Source organism: Macaca mulatta, chromosome 11 (assembly GCF_049350105.2).
Source record: "Macaca mulatta isolate MMU2019108-1 chromosome 11, T2T-MMU8v2.0, whole genome shotgun sequence".
Taxonomy (NCBI): domain Eukaryota; kingdom Metazoa; phylum Chordata; class Mammalia; order Primates; family Cercopithecidae; genus Macaca; species Macaca mulatta.
The window spans coordinates 69,952,188-69,974,380 of NC_133416.1; the positions used below are offsets into that span (position 1 = coordinate 69,952,188).

The 22,193-nt window shown below is 43.9% G+C and overlaps 1 protein-coding gene across 11 annotated transcripts in view; it reads right to left on the minus strand.

Annotated features, from left to right (window-relative positions):
• Positions 1–22,193, minus strand: part of PPM1H (protein phosphatase, Mg2+/Mn2+ dependent 1H) — a 288,801-nt gene that overhangs the window by 19,745 nt on the left and 246,863 nt on the right. For 7 of the 11 annotated variants that reach the window (XR_013401190.1, XR_013401188.1, XR_013401186.1 and 4 more), the window contains exon 9: positions 4,201–4,352. The exons of the other annotated variants lie outside the window; for them this stretch is intronic. Coding sequence is in view for 1 of the 7 variants with exons in the window: in XM_001116776.5 (XP_001116776.1) it covers positions 4,201–4,352 (152 nt within the window). In the remaining 6 variants the exon portion in view is untranslated. The remainder of the gene's footprint in view (positions 1–4,200; positions 4,353–22,193) is intronic. 11 annotated transcript variants of the gene reach the window in all.

The window sequence follows — 22,193 nt, forward strand, 5'->3', positions numbered from 1 at the left end:
ATTATGTTTTTGAGATTCTTCCCTGTTAATGAGCACAGCTTTGGCTCATCTTGGGGGTAGGGGAGGTGCCATAAAGTATCCCATTTTTTGTTCACCCATCCCACCACTGGACATGCAAATTACTTCCAGTTTCTGTAATAAAAACAATTCTGTGAATATCTTTTTGCATGAATGACAATGCAAGAGTTTTTCCAGGGGTGTAGGTTCTCGAATGTTAGTGGCATCAGAATCACCTGGATGGTTTGTTAAAACACAAATGGTTGGTCCTGCCATTGGAGTTTTGATTTCAGGTGGGCCCTGAAAATCTGCAATTCTCTCTTTTAAAAAAAATTTTTATAAAATATATATATAAAAGTAGAGACAGGGTCTCACTATGTTGCCCAGGCTGGTCTTGAACTCCCAGGTTCAGGTGATCCTCCTGCTTCAGCTTCCCAAAGTGTTAGGATTACAGGCATGACCCACCATGCCCAGCCAAAATTTGCATTTCTAACAAGTTCTCAGGTGCTGCAGATGCCACGTAGCTCAAAGGACCATGCTTTTCAGAACCACCGCTCCAGGGTACAGACCTAAGAATGGAACTGCTGGGCTCCATAAAAACACTATTGATATTTTGGTTATAATTGTACTGATTCTGTGGATCAACTTAGGTAGACAGCTTCACTCCTTTGGGTCCTTAGAGCCTTTAAGTTATAAGAATTCTTGCCGGGCATGGTGGCTCATGCCTGTAATCCCAGCACTTTGGGAGGCCAAGGCGGGTGGATCACCTGAGGTCGGGAGTTTGAGACCAGACTGACCAACATGGAGAAACCCTGTCTCTACTAAAAATACAAAATTAGCCGGGCATGGTGGCTCATGCCTGTAATCCCAGCTACTAAGGAGGCTGAGACAGAAGATTCGCTTGAACCTGGGAGGTGGAGGTGGAGGTTGCGGTGAGCCGAGATCATGCCATTGCACTCCAGCCTGGGCAACAAGAGCGAAACTACGTCTCAAAAAAAAAAAAAAAAAAAAAAAAAGAATTCTTTTGTGTACATTTATGCAAAGAATATAGACTAAACTAGCCAAGTAATACAAGTCAGCCCTTAGGGCCTCACTCTGAGAAATATCTTTCTCTGTGGTTAAGGGTTTCTTTCTTTTCTTCTCTGTTTTCAGAAATCAGGATCTTGTGGCAAGAGGTTCCCTGTGACACAGGGGGATGCTTTGGATAAAGTTAGCTCATGGCATAGAGGGGATAATAGTCAATTCTGGCAGGTCAGAGGTGAGTGGGGTCTTTATCTATGCTTAGTTTATTAAATTAGAAAAAAAAGCTAAAAAATTCAGCCTTTACAGTTTTGATATATATTATTATTCAGGCCCAGGTACTTCTTAATTTTCATTATAATTTTTTCCTTTGATTCATAAGTTATTTAGAAGTTTGGTTTTTACTCCATGTGAGTTTCTTCTCCTTTACTAGTTTAGAAGTTACCCTTTCTATTATTTTAACAGTTTTCTTAGCTATTTAAACTTGTTTACTTAAAGCCTAAAGTTAAACACCATTAACTTCTCAAAAGAAGCACAGCATGTGAGCTGAGTAACACCCCCTCGTTGACAATTTGTACACTATTTTTATGCAATATTTTAGTTCTATCATTTTTAACCCCACACATTAGACATTCTTATTACTGTTTTACATAGTCAATGTATATTTAAATATACCCACATGTTTACTAATATTTTAGCTTAATAATCCATTTTATTTCTCAGATATTTCCTCTGGGATCATTTCCTTTTCTTATCTGAGCACACCCTGTAGAAGTTTCTTCAGAAGAGGTTAGTTGGCAGTAATATGTATCAGTTTAAGTTTTGCCTGAAAATTTGTTTACTTCATCCTTATTATTGATAGTTTTACTACATCTAAAATTTCTAGATTAACAGTTATTTTTTTCTTAGCCAACTGAAGATATAATCCCATCATTGGCACCGTTTGCTTTTGAAAGTTGGCTGTCAGCCCAAATGTCTTTTTTTTTTTTTTTTTCCTGGCTGCTTTTAGTATCTTTTTGGGAGGCAAAGAGGTTAAAGTTCTTCAGTTTTCTTTCTCTTTTTTTTTTTTTTTTTGAGAGAGAGTCTCACTCTGTCACCCAGCCTGTAGTGCAGTGGCGTGATCTCAACTCACTGTAACTTCCACCTCCTGGGTTCAAGCAATTCTCATGCCTCAGCCTCTTGAGTAGCTGGAATTACACCAATGCACCACCATGCCTGGCTAATTTTTGTATTTTTAGTAGAGATGGGAGTTTCACCATGTTGGCTAGGCTGGTCTTGAACTCCTGACCTCAGGTGATCTGCCCACCTCCACCTCCCAAAGTGCTGGGATTACATGGATGAGCCACTGCACTCAGCTGTTCTTCAGTTTCACTATTTTATTTCTCCTTCCAGAGATTTGTCGGGCTTTCTGAATCTTACGTTTAGTATTGTCAAAAAATTCCAGAACTTCTTCCCATCTTCTATAGTTTATCCTTTTGGAATTCTTTTAGAGCACCTTAGGCCATCTTTTTAGTCTCTTAGTCTCATTTCACATTTTCTTTTCTCTTTGTCTAAGCCATAGACTGGATTATTAAGATCAATTTTTTAGTTCACCAGTGTTCTCTTCAACTAGCTCTAATCTGTTTAATTCAGTGAATTTTTAATCCCTGTTTTTATATTTTTCATCTCTAGAATTCCATTTTCTTAAAAATTGTTTAGTCATTTTTTTAGTCTCTTTTAAGGCTCATATTTTAAATGCTTCAAATTTTTTTGTTTTGAGACAGAGTCTTGCTCTGCTGCCTAGGCTGGAGTGCAGTGGTGCGATTTATCTTGGCTCACTGCAACCTCTGCCTCTTGGGCTCAAGCAATCCCACCTCAGCCTCCCGTAGTTGGAACTACAGGCATTGCACCACCATGCTCAGCTAATTTTTGTAAAGATGGGGTTTCACCATGTTTCCCAGGCTTGTCTTAAACTCCTGTGGCTCAAGTGATCCTCCTGCATCATCTCCCAAAGTGTTGGGATTACGGGTGTGAGCCACCATGCTTGGCTAAAAAAAATCTGCTGAAGCATGTTAAAATATTTATATTTTTGTTGGCTTACTTTTGTTTGTGTTTTGAGACTAAGCCTTGCTCTGTCACCGAGGGTGGAGTGCAGTGGCGCGATCTTGGCTCACTGCAACCTCTGCCTCCCAGGTTCAAGCAATTCTCGTGCCTCAGCCTCCCAAGTAGCTGAGACTACAGGCGTGTGTCACCATACTCACCTAAAAATATTTATATTTTTGACTGCTAAATCCAATAAAGAAGTATTTACGGGTCCAATTCTGATTTCTCTGTTATTCCTGCTGGCTTTTACTCATGGTGACTTGTGTTCTAGTTAAAGCTGCCTTTCTCGAGAGGTAGTTTCTGTTTATTTCTGAGAGTCTTCTGAGGATGTTTAGGTAATTTACACTGCCTCTAAACTGTAAGAAGTACTTAACTTGGATCTTTCTCTCGTTACCAAATATTTCTCAAAAGAAACAATTCTCCAATGGATGACCATCATTGCTGGGATGCATTTGCCATCACTCTCATCAACAGGATCAAAAATGGGATTATTTCTACTTTAGAGGATAGTTTAGAGGAAATAAAAATGTGAGAAAGGTATGTTGCTGAAATGCCTAAATACTCAAATTCTTTACCACTTGTATCTAGGTTTAACTTAAGGAGAATTTTTATTTGGCAGAGAAAGTACCTCTTTTTTTTGTTTTGTTTTGTTTTGAGACACAGGGTCACTGTCGCCCAGGCTAGAGTGCAGCGGCGCGGTCTCAGCTCACTGCAACCTCTACCTCCCAGGTTCAAGCAATTCTCCTGCCTTAGCCTCCCAAGTAACTGGGATTACAGGTGCCCACCACCATGTCCAGCTAATTTTTGTATTTTTAGTAGAGACAGAGTTTCACCATGTTGGCCAGGCTGGTCTAGAACTCCTGACCTCGTGATTCACCCGCCTTGGCCTCCCAAAGTGCTGGGATTATAGGCATGAGCTGTCATGCCTGGTCAGAAAGTACCTCTTACAAGAAAGATAATCCCTTCTGCAGTTTGGTTACTGTACCATCCATATCAGCCTCTAAGTCATGAATTATGAAAACTGCATGATTATTATTTATTTCAGGCATGTCATGGAAGAATGCTTGAGGAACAACCCTACAATTGTAGAAATGCACAAACCTGTGAGGATCATCTGGATCACAGTTAGGAAGAAACTGAGTGATTGCTTCTGCTACTTCTTCATTTGATAAAACATCCCAGAGTCCATCAGTGGCCAAGATCAGCACATCATCTGCTCCATGATCATATTTTGAAAGATCGTAGATTCTTACCTGAAAAAACCAGGAATGCCACCACTTAAGAAATTGGAAGCATATTATTCTCCCTAACAAATTGACTTCTGATTCCCCTTCCCTTTTCCTGCCAGCCTAGTGGTTTTCATTGTAGGGTACTTCATTATACAGCAAGCTTTGTGGCCAGGGATAGTCTCCCTTGGAGACTTGCTATATAGACACATGGAGCCTAATACACATTTGTGAATGAGCCTAAGAGGTGGGCTTAGTACTTGTGGGCTAGGCCACAATTCTATGTTCATCCTACTTCAATGTGGGTGGGGAGGGATAGGGATGTGTGGAGAAGGGTTTGGGGTTTCACTGCTCTTCGCTCCTAGTTTGGCAGAATCAACTCCTGCCTACACCATCTCGTGAACTGAGAACAAAAGCAAGTCAATTTAGTCAATCTCCTTCGGCCTCCCTCATTACTCTATTTTCTTTCTTTCTTTGTTTTTTTTTTTTTTTTTTTTAAATTGAGATGGGGTCTCTCACTCTGTCACCTAGGCTGGAGTACTATGGCATGATCTCAGCTCACTGCAACCTCCGCCTCCAGGGTTCAAGCGATTCTCCCGCCTCAGCCTCCCAAGTAGCTGGGATTACAGGCATGTGCCACTACACCAGGTAATTTTTGTATTTTTAGTAGAGACGGGGTTTTACCATGTTGGCCAGGCTGGTCTGGAACCCCTGGCTTCAAGTGATCCGCCCGCCTCAGCCTCCCAAAGTGCTGGGGTTACAGGTGTGAGCCACCACGCCCAGCCCATTCCTGTATTTTCTAAATGCAAGTCTGAGTGAAAGCGACGGGTCAGGGCACGTGTCTCACGGCACAGCCATTGTTATGTCACCTCAGATCTAGAGACAATCATATCACCTCAGCCTAGAGACTGAATGTGTTGAGGTCTTTGAAAGCCAAGCCTCCTGTGTTTTAGAAAGGTTTGTCCAGGCTAGTGATGCCCTGCCGTGGGGCTGGTCCTGTGGGCTGACAGCCTATTCCCAGCAGCAGAACACAACAAAATGTCTATCCACAGGGCCCTGGGTGAATGAGCTCAAATGAAAAGCAGCCGCCAGGTGCCAGGCCTCTGTGGACTGTGAACAAGAAGGGAACAATTAGCTAATGGCCCGGCACATGAGCCATGCTCAAGGGAAGAACACTCAGGAGTACACTGCACTGGCGTTTAACATCTTCTTTTCAAAAGGCATGCTCACTTAAGGCTAAACTTATGTTCCGCAGAAGGCACTAGCCTTTTAAGCCAAATTAAAGAAAACAGGAAAGCTTCAGTTTCCAGCAGACCAGAAAGTCCCAAATGTCAGAATTCTGTCCTCAGGTCACTGACGAATGTGGTCCAATTTTCACTCTGTCAGAAACAAGCAACCCTCCTATGCTTTATTTTCTATGATTCTTGGGTGTGTCAGAGTTTAACTTCTCAAATATTAATGTGCACAGAAATCAGCTAGGGATCCTGCTAAAATCCAGATTACAATTCAGCTCTGGGTGGGCTTGAGAGCTGTGGTTCAGCTTCCTTCCAGGTGATGCCAACGCTGCAGGTTCACAGACTGAGCCCTGAGTAGCAAGGTCAGAGAGGATTCCTACTGGGCCAGATTTGTACACAAGGGAATCAATGGCTCAGTGGACTTTATGACGACTGTGGAGACTGTTCCTTAGAGTGGGCTCTAGACAGACTGTAAATGTCACCTCTGGGCTCCTAGCTTCAAGTACTGGTTCACTGTGTTGTTACTTTCAGTATACAATAACTTTGCTTGAGAGACACTGCTAGGAGGCCAAGGCAGGGGGATAACTTGAGGCCAGGAGTTCGTGACCAGCCTGGGCAACATAGTGAGACCCTGTCTCTACAAAAATTAAAACAGTGAGACCCTGGGCATGGTGGTGCATGCCTGTGGTCCCAGCTACTTGGGAAGCTGAGGCAGGAGAATTGCTTGAACCCAGGAGTTTGAGGCTGTGGTGAGCCATAACTGTGCCATTGCACTCCAGCCTGGGTGACAGAGTGAGACCCAGTCTTTTAAAAACAAAAATAGTGTTTGGGGGATTGATTCCTAGCTTCTTATTGGGTTATATCTACAATAAATTTTTGGGATAATTTGAACTCCATCTGATAGACAATATTGAGTCATAAGAGGTGGTGAGATGTGGATGTCCCAGTCTTATGTTGGTAGTAAACAGGAGATTCCATCTGCCTTGCAGCTTCTTCTAAAAGAGAGGGTTCAGGTCTACAGATAACATCCATTTAATTTCAGAGTCTGCTCTATGAGTAGGGTGCCAAACCTTTAAATCTTTAAAGTGCTTCCTGCTGACCCAAGAAATGTGACAGGTTGTGTTATTCAAGCTGAAGTTGTCTTGTCCACACTCAAATGGAAATCTGGCCAACAGAATGAATGTGGGTTGATACATACACACGTTATAAAATGCTACTCTTCAATTCCATCAATAAATGTAATCTTTCCCTAATTCTACCGTTTCCATTTCTATGCTCAGCTCCCTAATGTAGTTTATTTAGCTAACATGAAAATCCTTGTCAAGACCATTCTTCATGTAATTTTTATGAAAATAATAAAAAGCTGATCACAACCCTGGTCCGTGAAGCACTCCCCAATTAACATCTTTTGAGGTTTTTACAACCACCCTGTTTCCTGCCCTTTAGCCAATTTCCAAAAATCTTTGCTAACTTTCCACTTACAACTCGTGTCTTATACATTAACCTGTGATGCAGAACATTTTGCAAAAATGTTTTCAGAAGAATTGGACTGCCGTGCAAGTCATCCCACTGTGTGCCCATCCTCCCCAGCAGCAAAGGCTTCAAAGGATTCCACTGGGCTCTGGAGTCCTGACCTTCCCTCCCTGAAGCTGTTGTTGGCCTTACTCAATCGGACCATACTCACATCCTCAAAGTTCCCCTGTTCAATTCCTTAAATAGCTTCTTAACGTTCCTGGAAGCCTCACATCAAACTAATGGGCTCTGAAGCTCCCCAGGACTCAGACATCTGGAAGAGTCTTTGCAGCCCTGGAGGGGACAGGTGTGCTACAGAAAAGCCTTTGAAGTGGGACTGGGGAACATGGTCAGACCTTCTAATGGCTCCTTCCTGGGTTCCCATCTGCCAAGAAAGGGAGAGAAAAGCCAGACGAATCCTTGAGATTCTTGCAGTTTTTCAGAGCAATATAATCTGAGCAGCTGAAAAATGGGACCTGTGTGGACCTGCCTTTCTGCTGCCCTCAGTACACTTTTATTGCATACTTGCTGTGTGCCAACTTGTTTTCCAGGCACTGGGGACACAGTGAACAAAACTGACAAAGCTTCTCACAACTTCTAAACTAGTAGACGAGATAGATACAAATAAATTACAATGTCAGAAGATGACAGATGCTCTGAAGAAAAATCCAGCATGGTAAGGAGAACAACAGTGTCATTTTAGAAGATGAGGTCATGGTGGGCCTCTCTGAGAAGATACCATCTGAGCAAGTCAATTTCCCATGGGTCCCTTCTTGCACCTCCCCAACCTTCCTTTGGGTTTCTGTTACTCAGTGTTAGACTGGTGGTGAAGAAAGGGGGCTGAGAAAGGTGGGTGCCACTCTCTCCTGCCAAAGCAATCCTGAGGAGGACCAAGGAGAGGCCATCTTTCTTTTCCCTGGTCCTCTGCAGGCACAATCTTTTCACACCCACTAATGTAACATTTACCTATGTGTTTCACTGTGGGTAAACCTTTGTCTATCAGTTTTGTATGAAACTGTAATCATCGATTTATGGCCCTGTCCTGACACTAGGCTGTAAACACCATGAGGGTTGGGACTGTTTTTTCCTCTTTGTATCTTCAATGCCCAACCTGACACCTGGTTCGCTGAATGAATAGTAGTTGAAACTGATTGTCCCACAGAGATGAAGCTCTGTGCCTTGTCCTTTAGGTACAGAGAGAGATACATAGCATCTGATCTACCCTGGAAGACTGACAAGGCTGATCCTATCTCAGCGGAATCTGAATCTGGAATATGGCAGAATATTATTGCTTTTGCCAGAGCAACCAGGTGAAGAACAAAAAGTGAATGTGCTCCATCCCCTCATGAGGCTTCTGAAGCTTTCCTTATGATCTGATCACAACAAAGGAGACAGGCAACTGACAAATAGCACGCTGGTCCTGAAACACCGCTGGCATCTTTGTCATCAGCCTTTCAGGGCCCACTTTTCTGTCTCTTCTAAAAGATTAGATATTCTCAAACCTAAATGTGTTTAGAATCACCTGGAGTGCTACCTTAACCAAATTAAGATTCAAAGATTCTACCTTTAAGAGTCTGATTGTACAGATCTGAGCTGCATACTTCAACAAAGACCCCAGGGAATTCTGATGCAAGTAGTGGGGGGAATCTCACCTTGAAAAACTGTAACAGATGAGAAACTCTTTTAGGGGTAAGGTCCATCTTATCCTATCTGTTTTTGTGCCCAGAACAGAGCATTGTGCCTAGCACTCAATTCACAACCAAAAAAAGCATTTCCTTATTGGGTATTTACCCCTGTCCAGCTTACAATGAACACCCAGGGAGTTAGTCATCTTACTGTCCCACCAAAATTCAACTTCTGAAGGCCCAGAAATCCCAATTTGTATTTCCTCTGTGGGTCTAGCAGTATCTTCTATAGTGTAAACCACAGTAGGTCTTCAGGACATACTTGCTAAGACAAAACATAAACAGGGGAAGGAGAGAGGAAGAAACAAATTAAACATACAAGATACTTTCAGAAGACTGCCTCATTTCATGGTGATCCAACAGATTTAGTTTGTTAATTGTGACACTTCCAAATCATCAAGAAAACGTAATGTGCTGATATATAACAGAAGTGGCAAACTCTTTCCTTTTCTTCCTTTGTTTTCAGGGGAGCTGCCAATAAACATTCAGTGTGGGGGAGCAGGAATAAGTCTGGGGGCAAACAAGAACATTGACTAATGTGCTCTGAATGAGCCAAATGCTGACTGCTCTCACAGAGCCCTCGGTTTCAGAGCACTAAAAGATGTCCTTAATGTCAACATTGGGCACTTATTTTACACAGGAGCCTGTGACAAGCAACTCTTTAATACAGCACCTCCACTTAGTGCTCGGCTGCAGGCTGCTGTTTCAGCGTTTGTGTAATACTTGCTCCCATCTTTGCCTTATTATTGATAATATTTCAGTGGCATGTTAGGAGGGCTCATACCACTATAAGCTGACACTGGCTTCTTAAAGCTACTTTTAAAAAGAATCCATCAATTCTTCCATTTGCCAAATCTCTGCTGCTTCTCTAGGATGCCCTCACAGCTTTTACATCTTGATCAGTTCAGCAGATTCTCCAAACTGGTTTTTCTCTTTTAAGTACGCAATGTAGGACAATGAGCTCCTGCAGCTCAGGACTGGCTTTGTGGAAGAGAAGGAGGCTTGCCCTTCTTATCAGAAGCCTTGCTTCAGGTCTCTGCTTCTAACAAGCCTTGTGACTTGAGAAGATCCACCTTTTTTATTTTTATTTTTTTTGAGACAGGGTCTTGCTGTGTCGCCCAGGCTAGAGTACAGTGGCACAATTCTGGCTCACTGCAGCCTCAGCCTCCCACACTAAAGCAACCCTCCCAGCCTCCTAAGTAGCTGGGACTATAGGCGCACACCACCTATACTTTTTCACTTTTTGTAGAAATGAATTTCATGTTTCTCAGACTGGCCTCAAACTCCTGAGCTCAAGAGATCTGCCCACCTTGGCCTCCCAAAGTGCTGGAATTACACATATGCACCACTGCACCCGGCCTAGTGCTCAATTTTCCTATCTCTGAAATCATTTTTTAAAAACTGAAAAACACAAGAAAAAGGAAATATTATAACAACTGCTCTACTTCTCTCACAAAGCTGTAATTAAGATCAAATAATGTGGAAGGGAACTGCCAATTTTAATTCTTTTATGGTGCTGACCTCAGGGCAACCACATCTGAATATCGTCTAGTTGGTAGAAGGAGAGGATTAAGAGTGGGCTCAGGGGAACAGGGATTCAATTCCCAAAGTCTCATTTAAAATAGCAGTGATTGGAGCTCTCAATAGTGTTTCCTGGCAGAAATAGCCAAAGGTGGTTCCCAAGGTAAAGGTTGCCAATAGTTGGTGGGAAACAAAGAGATGAAATCTTATCCCTTCTACTTCATATGTCCAACCCAACAGCTGAACCTATAGATCCTTGAAAATGACACTTATAACAAGAAGAAAATAAAACACCAACATACTTCCTGCAGTCCTATAAAACAAGTTGATCATTTCAAGACTGGCATTCCAGCAGGCTACCAAGACTACACCCAAATTCTCTGTACTATTCTATATACGCTACTTGATGTCATGAAACAAACACTGAATCTGGTGGCAGAAGACTTGGGTTTGAAACCCACCTCTGCTTATTAGGCAAAATCACTTTATTCATTCAGTTTCAAAGCTTACAGACCATTTGCTGGGAATACCAAAGGTAAGGTGGGTACCAATTCCTTGGAGGGACGAGCTGGACATTGTATGCCTTACATGAAGAGGAAGCTGCAGGGGCCAAAGCCTGGGGATGTGAGAAAGGGCTGGTGTGTTTCGGCAGCTTTACCTTGCTTGGTTTGGCCACAGTACTGGATGTCCCCTGGGGAGTGGGGAGGGTGAGGCTAGACTTCTCAAATCTGCCCTCTGTTTGTGAAATGAGAAGTTAGACCTAGGTGGCCACTGCTCATGGCTCCAACATCCTCCGACTCTCATCACAGCATCAGGCCTTGATGTGACTGACCACAGGACTTTAGAACATTGGGCTGCAAGTGAATCCAGTGACACCGAAGTGTTACAAATATATTGGCTGCTCATACTATGCAAAAGGAGCTGTTTTGGCTGCAGGTATACATTTATACTTGAAATATGCCATAGATATTCTTGAGAGTTTGTTTTTTGGAGTCTACAGACCAAACATTTGAATTTGGAGGGTAGATACAATATAATAGCTCAAAAAGTGTCTTTCTAAACCAGCTAAAATATGAGATATTGTGCAGAGAGCCTGAAGGTATAACCAATGCCTGGCTGCTATTGCATAAAGTTTCCACTTTCTACACACAAGGCCTGGCACGTTACAAGTCTCTGGGTTTCCAATGGTTTGTTCACCAGTAAATCCAAAGGACCATTGAATGAATTAGTGAATGAATGGGTTTCAATATAGCTCAATAATTATTTGAGGAATAAGTCTATCTTCACAAAAATGCCCATTTGCAAAGATAAGCATCAGAAGAAATCCTAACCTGTGAATGCAAACATGAGGGTGCAGAACAGATGAACCGAGTTGCCTCAAGTCCATCCAGGAGGTAGGTGAGGCAGAGAGTGACCACATATCCCTGCTTGCTCCAATAGTTTTGGTTTGCACCTGTTTTCCCAGCATAATTATTAATAATGTCCCCTTTGATTCTTGAAAATTCCTGGTTGAGGGGTTAAGATGGTCACCTGACATATAAGTAATAAAATGACTGCTGCTTCTGGCCATTGGGACTGAAAGAATCAGTGTCACTACTTTACAGGACTCTTCACCACAGGTTTTCAGAGATCTCAAGAGCCAGTGAGCAAGGTATTATGCATGCTGCCTTAGAAGGGGAGATACAATCACCACAGGTGAACTGTGGGATACCTGCTGTGTGACAAAGTCAATCCCACTAATTGCAGTTGTTCTGGTAACAAGAAGCCCAAGACATAGCTTGTTCAAGTGCAGAATGAGGTATATCATATCCTTAACCCACCAGCCTGGCATGAGCCACATGCATTGTAGGAGTGAATCACACAATCTGGGACTACAATATGGATGCATCACAAACCCATTTTAGGATTGTAAAGCAAGTTCCTGCAGCACAGTGAAGAACAGCTTACTGATGGCAGTAGCAGTCTGTCTGGAGCAGCCGCTGCAAAGATGCTGGCTGTAGCAGGGGTGGCACAACTGGGTTGTGTGCTCCATGGAGCTGGTGGGAGCCCCCAAGTTGGTGGGGCAGGAGCCCTCTCCTTCCAGGTGCAGGTGCAGCCACCCAACCATGGCTACAGACCCAGGCATCCCTATGCTCTTGGGTGCCTTGGAAGTACCCCTGCCCCTGCAGGCTCAGAAGTGCCTGCTCCTGCTGCCTGGCCTCTCTCAGCTCCCAGTGCCCACTCCAGTGTGGAGCAAAGTTGTGACTGAGCCTGGGCACTGTCGTGACCTGGCTGGGTGTGTGGGGGCTTGGGGCAGCACTGATGTGCCAGCCCCCTGCCACCTCAGCCACCTCTGGGCTTTGGTCACCACCAAGCATGAGAGGGAGGCCAAGGGGAAGGGCTGAGGGTGGCTCAAGGTGGGCCTGCAGGCACCTCTTGATGCAGACAGCCAGGGTGTCATGGATGACATGTTGATGGCAGCAGGAAGCAGACATGTTCCTGGGTAGAAAGGGGCAGGTCCCTGGTGAAGCAGCACCTTCAAGCCAGGGATAGCTTGAAGCATGGGAGTCAGGCTGTCAGTTCCAGGTGGGGCTCACGACCTGGAGTGAGAACTTATGGTGCTTTGTCTGGCCCACTCATGGCCACCCATGAACCAATCAGCATGCACTTCCTCCCTTCTGAAGCCTGTAAAAACCCCGGACTCAGCCAGACTCACAGAAACAATGGCACAACCTGCCTGCAGATAGGAGCTACCCACTCTGGGTCTCCTCTCCACTGAGGGCTGCACTCATCAAGATGACCTGCCTATGGAAAGAAGCTACCCACTTCAGGTCTCCTGGGTGAGCGATAGCTCAATAAAGCACCTCTTGGCCTTGCTCATCCTCCAGTTGCCCATGTATCTCATTCTTCCTGGACGTGGGACAAGAACTCAGGACCCACTGTTGTAACACAAACAGGGCTGAAACACGCCTCCCTCTTGCCACACTGCAGGCAATGAGGAGGAGAGAAAAGAGGAGGAAAGAGCCATGGCCCTTTGGGGAACCCAGACTTAGGAGCTCTCCGAGCCAGGGCTGTAACACCCTCTTTGGGGCTCTACAGTTCCTGGTACCTCCAAGCTTTCAGGTACCACCGCATTCCCCGGTGCCCACAATGGAAGCCGCTTGTGGTATGCCTGGTTCAGCCACGGCAGGGAACTGGCACCTGTGCTGGTGCCACAGGTGGTATGTCTGGATGTGTGTAGTGGCCGAACCCCATACTTGCTTACCCTCTCACACACCCCTCACTGCTCTGTGCCTGGCTCGCTCTTGGCAGGCATGGGCTCTGAGCTGGTAGCAAAAGCTGAGTGCAGCCTGCCAGGCTGAGTGGGCAGAACTGGCCCAGTGGGCCTGAGCAAAACTTGGGCAAAGACACCACCAGCCATAGAGGTTTCCGGCCAGTGAAGCAACACCCTAAGGATCCTGTGACATTATCTGTTTCTCAAAGAGTGGTCTTTAGATCACTTACTACAGAATTATCCAAAATGTAAAAATGTTTAGAACTCATCCTAGATCAATGATTCAGATTCTCAGGAAGTGGATTCCAGGGATTTGCATTTTTTTCTTTTTCAAAGACAGGGTCTTCCCCTGTGGCCCAGGCTGTAGTGCACTGGTGCAATGTCGCGCCACAGCCTTCACCTCCTGGGCTCAAGCGATGAATCCTCCCACCTCAGCCTCCCAAGTAGCTGGTACTATAGGCGCACACTACCATGCCTGGCTAAGTTTTGTGTTGTTTTTAGAGACAGGGTCTCACTGTGTTGCCTAGGCTGGCTTGAACTCCTGAGCTCAAGCCAACCTCCTACCTTGGTCTCCTAAAGTGCTAGAATTACAAGCATGAGTCACCAGGCCCAGGATTTGCTTTTTTTAAACCAACTTCTAAACATTCTTATATGCATTAATGCAATAAATATAAAAAAGATACAGCATATTTAACTGAAACATCCAAATGAAATTATTATTTTTCAGGAGGGGATCAGAGGGCAACAATCTCCAATGACAGGAAATGTTTGACACATACAGGTTGGTTTCTGTTATGTGACCATGAATTTTGTGAGTTGCTAAGTTAGTTTTTTGGTGTGTGTCAGAGTAAATCTCAAGTTTTATTCCAACAGTTGGTTGGCAAATCTCAAGTCACTGGCCAAACGAGAATCAGCCATGTAAATGACACACAGATGCACACAACTGATTTTTATAGCCAGACCTGAGATTAGAGATGGAGATGCACAGGACACATCATGAAGTCTCTCCCATGTAAGACGAGAATATACCAGAATCAAAGAAAGTAGCTTCTGCATACTTTTTTTTTTTTCTTTCTGAGACAGAGTCTTACTCCGTTGCTCGGGCTGGAGTGCAATGGCGTAATCTCAGCTCACTACAGCCTCTGCCTCCTGGGTTCAAGCGATTCTTGCGCCTCAGCCTTCTAAGCAGCTGGGATTACAGGCATGCATCACCATGCTTAGTTTTTGTATTTTTAGTAGAGACAGGGTTTCACCATGTTGGCCAGGCTACCCTTGGTCTCCTGGCCTCATGTGATCCACCTGCCTCAGCCTCCCAAAGTTCTGTGATTACAGGCAGGAGCTACCACACCCAGCCTGTATACTCTTTGTTTTTTGAGACAGAGTCTTGCTCTGTTGCCAGGCTGGAGTACAGTGGTGAGATCTCGGCTCACTGCAACCTCCGCCTCCTGGGTTCAAGTGATTCTCCTGCCTCAGCCTCCCAAATAACAGGGACTACAGGCACCCGCCACCATGCTCAGCTAATTTTTGTATTTTTAATAGAGACGGGGTTTCACCATATTGGCCAGTATGGTCTCGATCTCTTGACCTCGTGACCTACCTGCCGCAGCCTCCCAAAGTGCTGGGATTACAGGTGTGAGTTACCACGCCTGGCCACCTGTACACTTAATGTGATTTTATCCCCCAAAATATTCAAAGTGGTGGCGGTGGTGGGAGGGGGCAAATTGCCCCCAAGGGTGTGCCATGCTAATTGAGAACACAGAAATATGAGATATTACAGATATGCAGGGCTGGAGAGTGGCTCAAGAAAGCTGTCAAATATGAATGCTTAAGACTAACAAAGTATCCTTAGAACTCCTCATTTTCCCTTTTTGCAGGGGGATACATGTTTTGTGAGGTCTGAGGTTTATGAAATTTTGGGGGCTCTGTTTAAGAATACAAAAGTAATTATGAATACAAATTTAGATACTAATGTGAATGTTTATTAAGAATGAGAAAAAAAAATCACAACATGTTACTGGAACCCTGGAAGCTGAGGTCCCTTTCCTTTGAGAAATGTTTACATAAGTGTTTCCTGATTGCAACCTGGCTCCTCATCTGGAACAGCCTGTCTACAGTTTCTGGCAACAATCAGAACTCACAGGGGCTGATCTGAGCGAAGGTCCCCAATACTTAAGTTTAATTAGCTTCTTTGTAAATCTGCCTTTACACTGCTAGATTTCCTTTCTTAATTAGCTAAACAGCTAACTCATCAACTTATATTACTTAGGCCTGGAAAGACAGATGATTATTACTTTTCACCCTCAAGATTTCACAGTGGGGAGGGCATTTCTACAGGAAGGCTGTGACACAGTGTCTGTCTCCAGGATGACTGCCATCAGTTCCTTCCCTTCCTGTACAAGCATGTTATTCCTCACATCAAGAGGTGGATCCAATTCCCCTATCCTCAAACATGGACTAGCCTTAGTGATGTCCTGGACCAACAGAATGTGGCAGTGCTGATGTTCTGGGATTTCTTAGGCTAGGTTTTAAGAAGCCTTGCTGATTCTGCCTCGGACTATTTTCTTTTCTCCCTTTCTCCCTTTCTCTTTTCCTCTCTCTGTCTCTCTCTCTCCCCCCTCCCCTCCCTCCCTACCCCTCCCTCCCTCCCTCCCTCCCTCTCTCTCTCTCTCTCTCTCTCTCTCTCTCTCTCTCTCTCTCTCTTTCTTTCAAGATGGGTTATCACTATGTTGCTCAGGCTGACCTTGAGCTCCTGGGCTCAGGCAATCTTCCTACCTCAGCCTCCGAGTAGCTGAGACTATAGCTACATGCCACCACGCCTATCCGGGATTCTTGAACCACCCACTCTTAGATATTTCCTCTCAGAATCCAGCTGCCATGCTCTGGGAAGTCAAAACCACATGGAGAGGCCATGTACTGCTGCCTCAGCTAAACTCCCAGTTGACAGCCAACAATTAATATGTGAGAAAGCCATCTTGGACTTCTAGCCGCAACAGGTCTTCAGAACAACCCCAGCCCCAACTCACATCTGACTGTGGCTATGTGAGAGGTCCTAAGGGAGAGCCACCTAGCTGAGCCTAGTCAACCAATGGAACTATGAAAGAGAAACAGAAATTGTTCTGCAAAACCTTTAAGTTTTGGAGGAGGTTTGTTTTATAGTCAAAAAGGGCACAGAGGAATTGTGTTGGGATATAACTCTTCCATGCCCTCTATCCCAATAAGACTGGAAAGACGAAACATGGGACATTGAACTCCCTGGATTATTTCTGTGGTCCCTATTTGTCTGTAAGTGGTGCTTGTTCCCTCTGTTCCTGTCCTCCAGCAGGTAAATACTAGGAAGACCTTCCCGCTCTGGGATTGGGAGATGAGAGCCCACAGCTGTTCCATAGGTTTGATTCGGGGGCTAGAGGAGACGAATGAGAACTCCATTTTGGTCTCAAATCCAAACCATTTTAACCAAACCAATCTAACTTTATACCATTTATTAAAGTTATTTTGACCCCAGACTCCAGTGTCTATTTTTTTAATTCGTTCAGAAAACTTACAACAAAAAAAGGCATATTTTTTCCTCTTCAGACCCCAACAAGTACCACCATTCTTCCTTTCATGTAGGCTGGAAAGCGAAGTCTTGTTTTTTAAATTTTACTCGGCTTCATCCTCTAAACCCAGTCTGCCTCACTGTGCCACCTTTTAGTTTCCACGGTCCCTTCACCAGTTCAGCTCCTCACTGCCACGGTCTCAGTCCTGCAATGACTGCCCTGTCTGCAGCTCCCCCATCTCCCACAGTTACAGCCAAGATACTCCTCTTGCTGAAGACCTTATCTACCGCCTTAGGTCCGGTCCAAGGACCTCTGTGGTAATTAGCTTTATTAGAGCTAACAGCCCTTCGAGCTAATCTTTCAAACTCAAATGGCCCCATAAGGCAAATTTTATTTCACACTAGACTATTTCTTCCTTTCTTTTAAAACAAATTGTCCTATTCTCCTCTTCTTTAGATTATATAGTTCTCCCTCCTATATCCAAATCCTCTAGTCCCTTAGAAAGCAAGAAACACATGCTTTATGGCTCATTATTCCTTGGCTAGTCTAACCATCTAACTAGCCACAAATTTGAATTCCTTGAAGATATGTTCCCCAGTGCCTTACTCAGTAAACACCACCGGACTCATGATATCTAAGGAAAGAACCAGTGAAATTTTGTTGTTGTAATGGATTAGGAAGAGGCGCTAGGAAGTAATATTTATTATGCTAGGAATTAATATTTATTTGTGTGGAGTACTTCATATGTCATTTAGTTTTTTTCCTTGGATTCCTTAGTATAACAACTCTATTGGCCTCTTTTTCACCAAACAGGAAGTTGAGATCCAGGGAAGTAACTTTTTCAAGGTCACTTAGTAAGTGCGGCAATAGAGCTTGAAGCCAAGATTGATTACCAGTCTAAGTTTTTTAACCACCATATCATATGGCCTCCAGGCTTTTTTGAGGTGCCCAGGGAATTCTTTAAAACAAATTTGTCTTCCTCTTCCAAATAGAATTACTGTTACCATTTATTAAAACTTCAAGACTTTCGGCTATGCATATATGCTTTTCTCTGTATATCATCACACTCTTTGTATGAACAATCATGTTCTGCTTCACTTCAGATGGCACAGCCATTTTCCCATGTCAATATGCACCAATATTGTTTCTCATGAATGGGCCAGACTGCAGAAAGCACAAAATATAACAAAATATGATCTTTTCCCAAATGGGATTTTGGCTTGGGCACAAAATGTCACCCAGAATCGGAAGACTATAAATAAATGTTAAGATGTAAACATGTTAAATATTATTCATGTTTTCATGGGAGAAAATGGGGAAACCCAAACAAAGCAGGAATTCTGAGAGTCAAGGTCTCACTCTGTCACCAAGGCTTGAGAGCAGTGGTGCGATCATAGCCCAAGGCAGCCTTGAACTCCTGGACTCAAGTGATTCTCTAGCCTCAGTCTCCCGAGTAGCTCAGACTACAGGTATGCACCACTATGCCCTGATAATTTTTAAACTTTCTGTAGAGACAGGGTTTCGTTATATTGTCCAAGCTGGTCTCGAACTTCTAGGCTCAGGTGATCCTCCCACTGCAGCCTCCCAAAGCATTGAGATTATAGGCGTGAGTCGTTGTGCCTGGCCTTCATTCTCTCTCTTTTCCATGGGGAGGGGTGGTGGGAAACAGGGTCTTTCTCTGTCGCCCAGGCTGGGGTGCAGTGGCACAATCATGGCTCACTGCAGCCTCAACCTTCCAAGGCTCAAGTGATCCTCCCACCTCAGCATCCCCTGTAGCTGAGACTACAGGCACATACCACTAATTTATTATTTATAAATTCATTATTTATAAATAATATGTTTGGGAGGATTTATTATTTATTTATTTATTTTTTGTAGAGACAAGGTTTTCCTTATGTTGCCCAGGCTGGTTTTGAACTCCTGGGTTCAAATGATTCTCTTGCCTTGGCCTCCCAAAGCGTTGGGATTACAGGTGTGATCCACTGTGCCTGGCCCATTCTCTATTAATACAAAAGTGAATACAAGGAATCTTTAAGTGTGAAGCCTTCCAGAAGCCGGTGGGGAAGGAAGACTAATATTTACTATCGCTGACCACGTACCACATCTTGCGCCATGCAATTTCACTGATGTTCTCATTTGCTTTTCCTAACAACATGTCAACATAGGGATTTTTACCCCACCTTAAGGAAGAGAAAAGACAGGCTGTGATTGCTTGTGCAGTCCTCTGGTAACACTGGTGCTGGATTGGAATTCAGATACTACAGTCTAAGGTCTTTGTTCTTTTAAAGAAGGCTGTTTCAGATAAAAGAAAAAAAACCCTAGATTTTAGAAAATTGAGAGTGAGTTAAATAAGTGATCTGGAGTTATAAAAAATAGCTGACAGGAATCTTGATAACCAAAGAAAGGAAAAATGAAGCAGAAATAAAATTGGGACCCTGTGGTTCAGTCTAGCAGGGGCGGGAAGGGGGCTTGCTGAGCTGAGGAGGGAGCTGGCTCCGCAAACTGGCCCCAAATAGAGGAAGGCCTTGTTTCTCCAAGAGCCCAAAATGGGGTAAAGGCAACAGCACGGTCTTTGAGTGGAGGCTGGAAAGAAGGGTGAAATTAAGAAGAATCCTAGCTCTACGGAGGGCCTGTCACTGGCCAAAAAGGGGCGTGGCACAGAGAACATCTGGAGGTTTGGGCTGCCGGCCTGTGCTGGGCTGTCTGAGTTACAGGACATGAGATGTGTGCTGGACTGGGAGTGGGAGAATTTCTGGGAAAGAAGAATGTGGGGAGAGCCTGGGCTCAAGTGCCTTTGAGTTAACAAATCCTTCCTTGTCCACTGAACGCTTTCAGGACAGTATAAAAAAGTTTAAAGGCGAACTTCACTAAGCAAGAGGGTGGGGGACCTGGCTGGGGACATTTTCCTTATGCTGGGGGAGAGGCTGCACCCTATGCTGTTAGGCAGGAAAAACCAGGTACGGCAGGCTAGAGGGGAGTCAAAACATCCCCTACACTCAACCCACACCTCCAGAGAACAGGCCTGCGCTCGACTGGTGGTGAGGGCCTCTCTTGGAATTCAGTTCTTGGCCAGAAATCCCTGCCTTAGACTGGGGAAGGTTTGAGGGAAGCTCAGCAAACCTGGCGGCTGCTCTTTGGGTTTGGCAAACTCGAGATTTTTCCAGCGCCTTGTGTTCAGCGAAACTGAAAACGTGTTTGGCTAGAAACCCTTCACTAATTTTTAAACCCCTGTGAGTTTTTTTTTTTTCAACATAAATTTGATCCACATGTTTTTGATTTATTTATATTTAACTCATCAAATCGAATTAGGAGCCACAATGATGAATGGGAACAATGCTGATTTCCAAGAAGATTTTTGAGCTCTTTTTCTTAGAATTCAAACACATTCCACCCCCAGCCCCCCACAACTGTTAAAACTACCAGACTGAGCTGGGTTTGAAATTTAGAACCCAAATGTGAAATAAAGATCCATGCCTGGCAAAGACAGAGCACAGCAGGGGAATGTTCTTAGGGAGTCACAGAAAGAAGGTGGGCTCGGGATGGGGGAATAAGAGAGGAAGTGGGTCGGTTATTCTCCCTTAGGTGGTTTCAATACGCTAATCAAGCTTTGGAGGCTCCCAACAGAGGTCAATTCTCTTGGGAATGATTTTATCACTACCACCCAGGGAAAAGGGGTTCCTGCTCCAAAAATTGGGAACAGGGGGTTCCTTGTACCTATTTTTTTTCTTGTGTTCTCTGTAGTAGCCAATTCAAGCTGCTCTTCCGCTTCCCTTCTAACAGTTCCACCCCCTGCCACCCCTTCCTGGCTCTGGTGAAGGCCTCTCCATCTGGAAACATTTAACATGTACAACAATTTTAATCTTGTGCAAGAGAATCTTAGATGCACTACATGCCCATTAAGTTAAATTATAGGTGTACAGTGTTACTTTGCACAATTCTGTCTGGTCTGGGTTTGCACACACAACAAAGGCCATTACTGTCTTTCCCAATTACCCTTTCTACTATACCATCATTTTCCACAACTTCAATCTGAGGCCAGTAGTATTTCTCTGGGAAACTCTGGCCCCCAAGGTCCCCAAAGTTGCTGTCTTAGGTTTAAGACAAAGGCACCCTCTTCAGAGCGCCTTGAATCACTACTTGGTAGGTCCCTAAACACTGACCAAATACATTTCCTTGAATTTGGCTTCTCTCCCCTACAGACTCTGATCTAATTACATAGGCCTGGGTACAAGTACCAGCTTGCTACTTAATAACTGTGTAACTTCGGGAGTTATTTTACTCTCCTGGTTCCAATTTCCCAATCTGTAAATTGGGTATAATAACTTTACTTACCTCACAGCGTTATTGTAAAGAGTAAATGAGATGTGTCCTGTAAAAACCTTCATTTGTTGCATGGAGATAGGGAGGTGTTGGTCGAGGGATACCAAGGTTCAGTTAGACAGGAGGAATAAGTTTTAGAGATCTACTGCATGGCATCATGACCACAGTTAATAATAATGTGTATTTTTTAATTATTAAGAGTAGATTTTAAAAGTTCTTACCACAAAAAAATGATAAGTATATGAAGTGATGAATATGTTAATTAGCTTAATTTAGTCATTCCATAATGTAAACATATATCAAAACGTTACACTATATCCCATCAATATACATAATTATTTATCAATTAAAAATAAACTTGGTAGGTTATCTCACCCGGACTAAGTAGTAAATAACAATTAGTTTTATTATTATTGAAACTGTCACACTTTATTCAACTCTAGAACTTTTCTAAGAGCATTTAAATTTTTGCAGAGGTTGACAGTTTCCTTCTAAATCCTCTCCTCTCCCATCAATGCTGAAGTGACCAACTCAGTGCCCTACAAACGAGTACCATTCAGCGAGGTGACACAAGCTTTCTCACCAACTGCCTGGGATTCTTACCCAGTTCTCAGGGAGTCTTCCATGCAGGCCCAAGTTTTAAGCCTACAGTCCCTTCCTGAGATCCGCAGTAGCAGAGAGATTGGAAGATCTAAAATCTAATGCATAGAGAGCACTCTGCTTCAAGCCAAGTGGAGCTGCTGCTTCTCATTTTATATAAAAAGTATATGTGAGAAAGGGAGGTGGAGAAGGAGGTTTTTACTTTG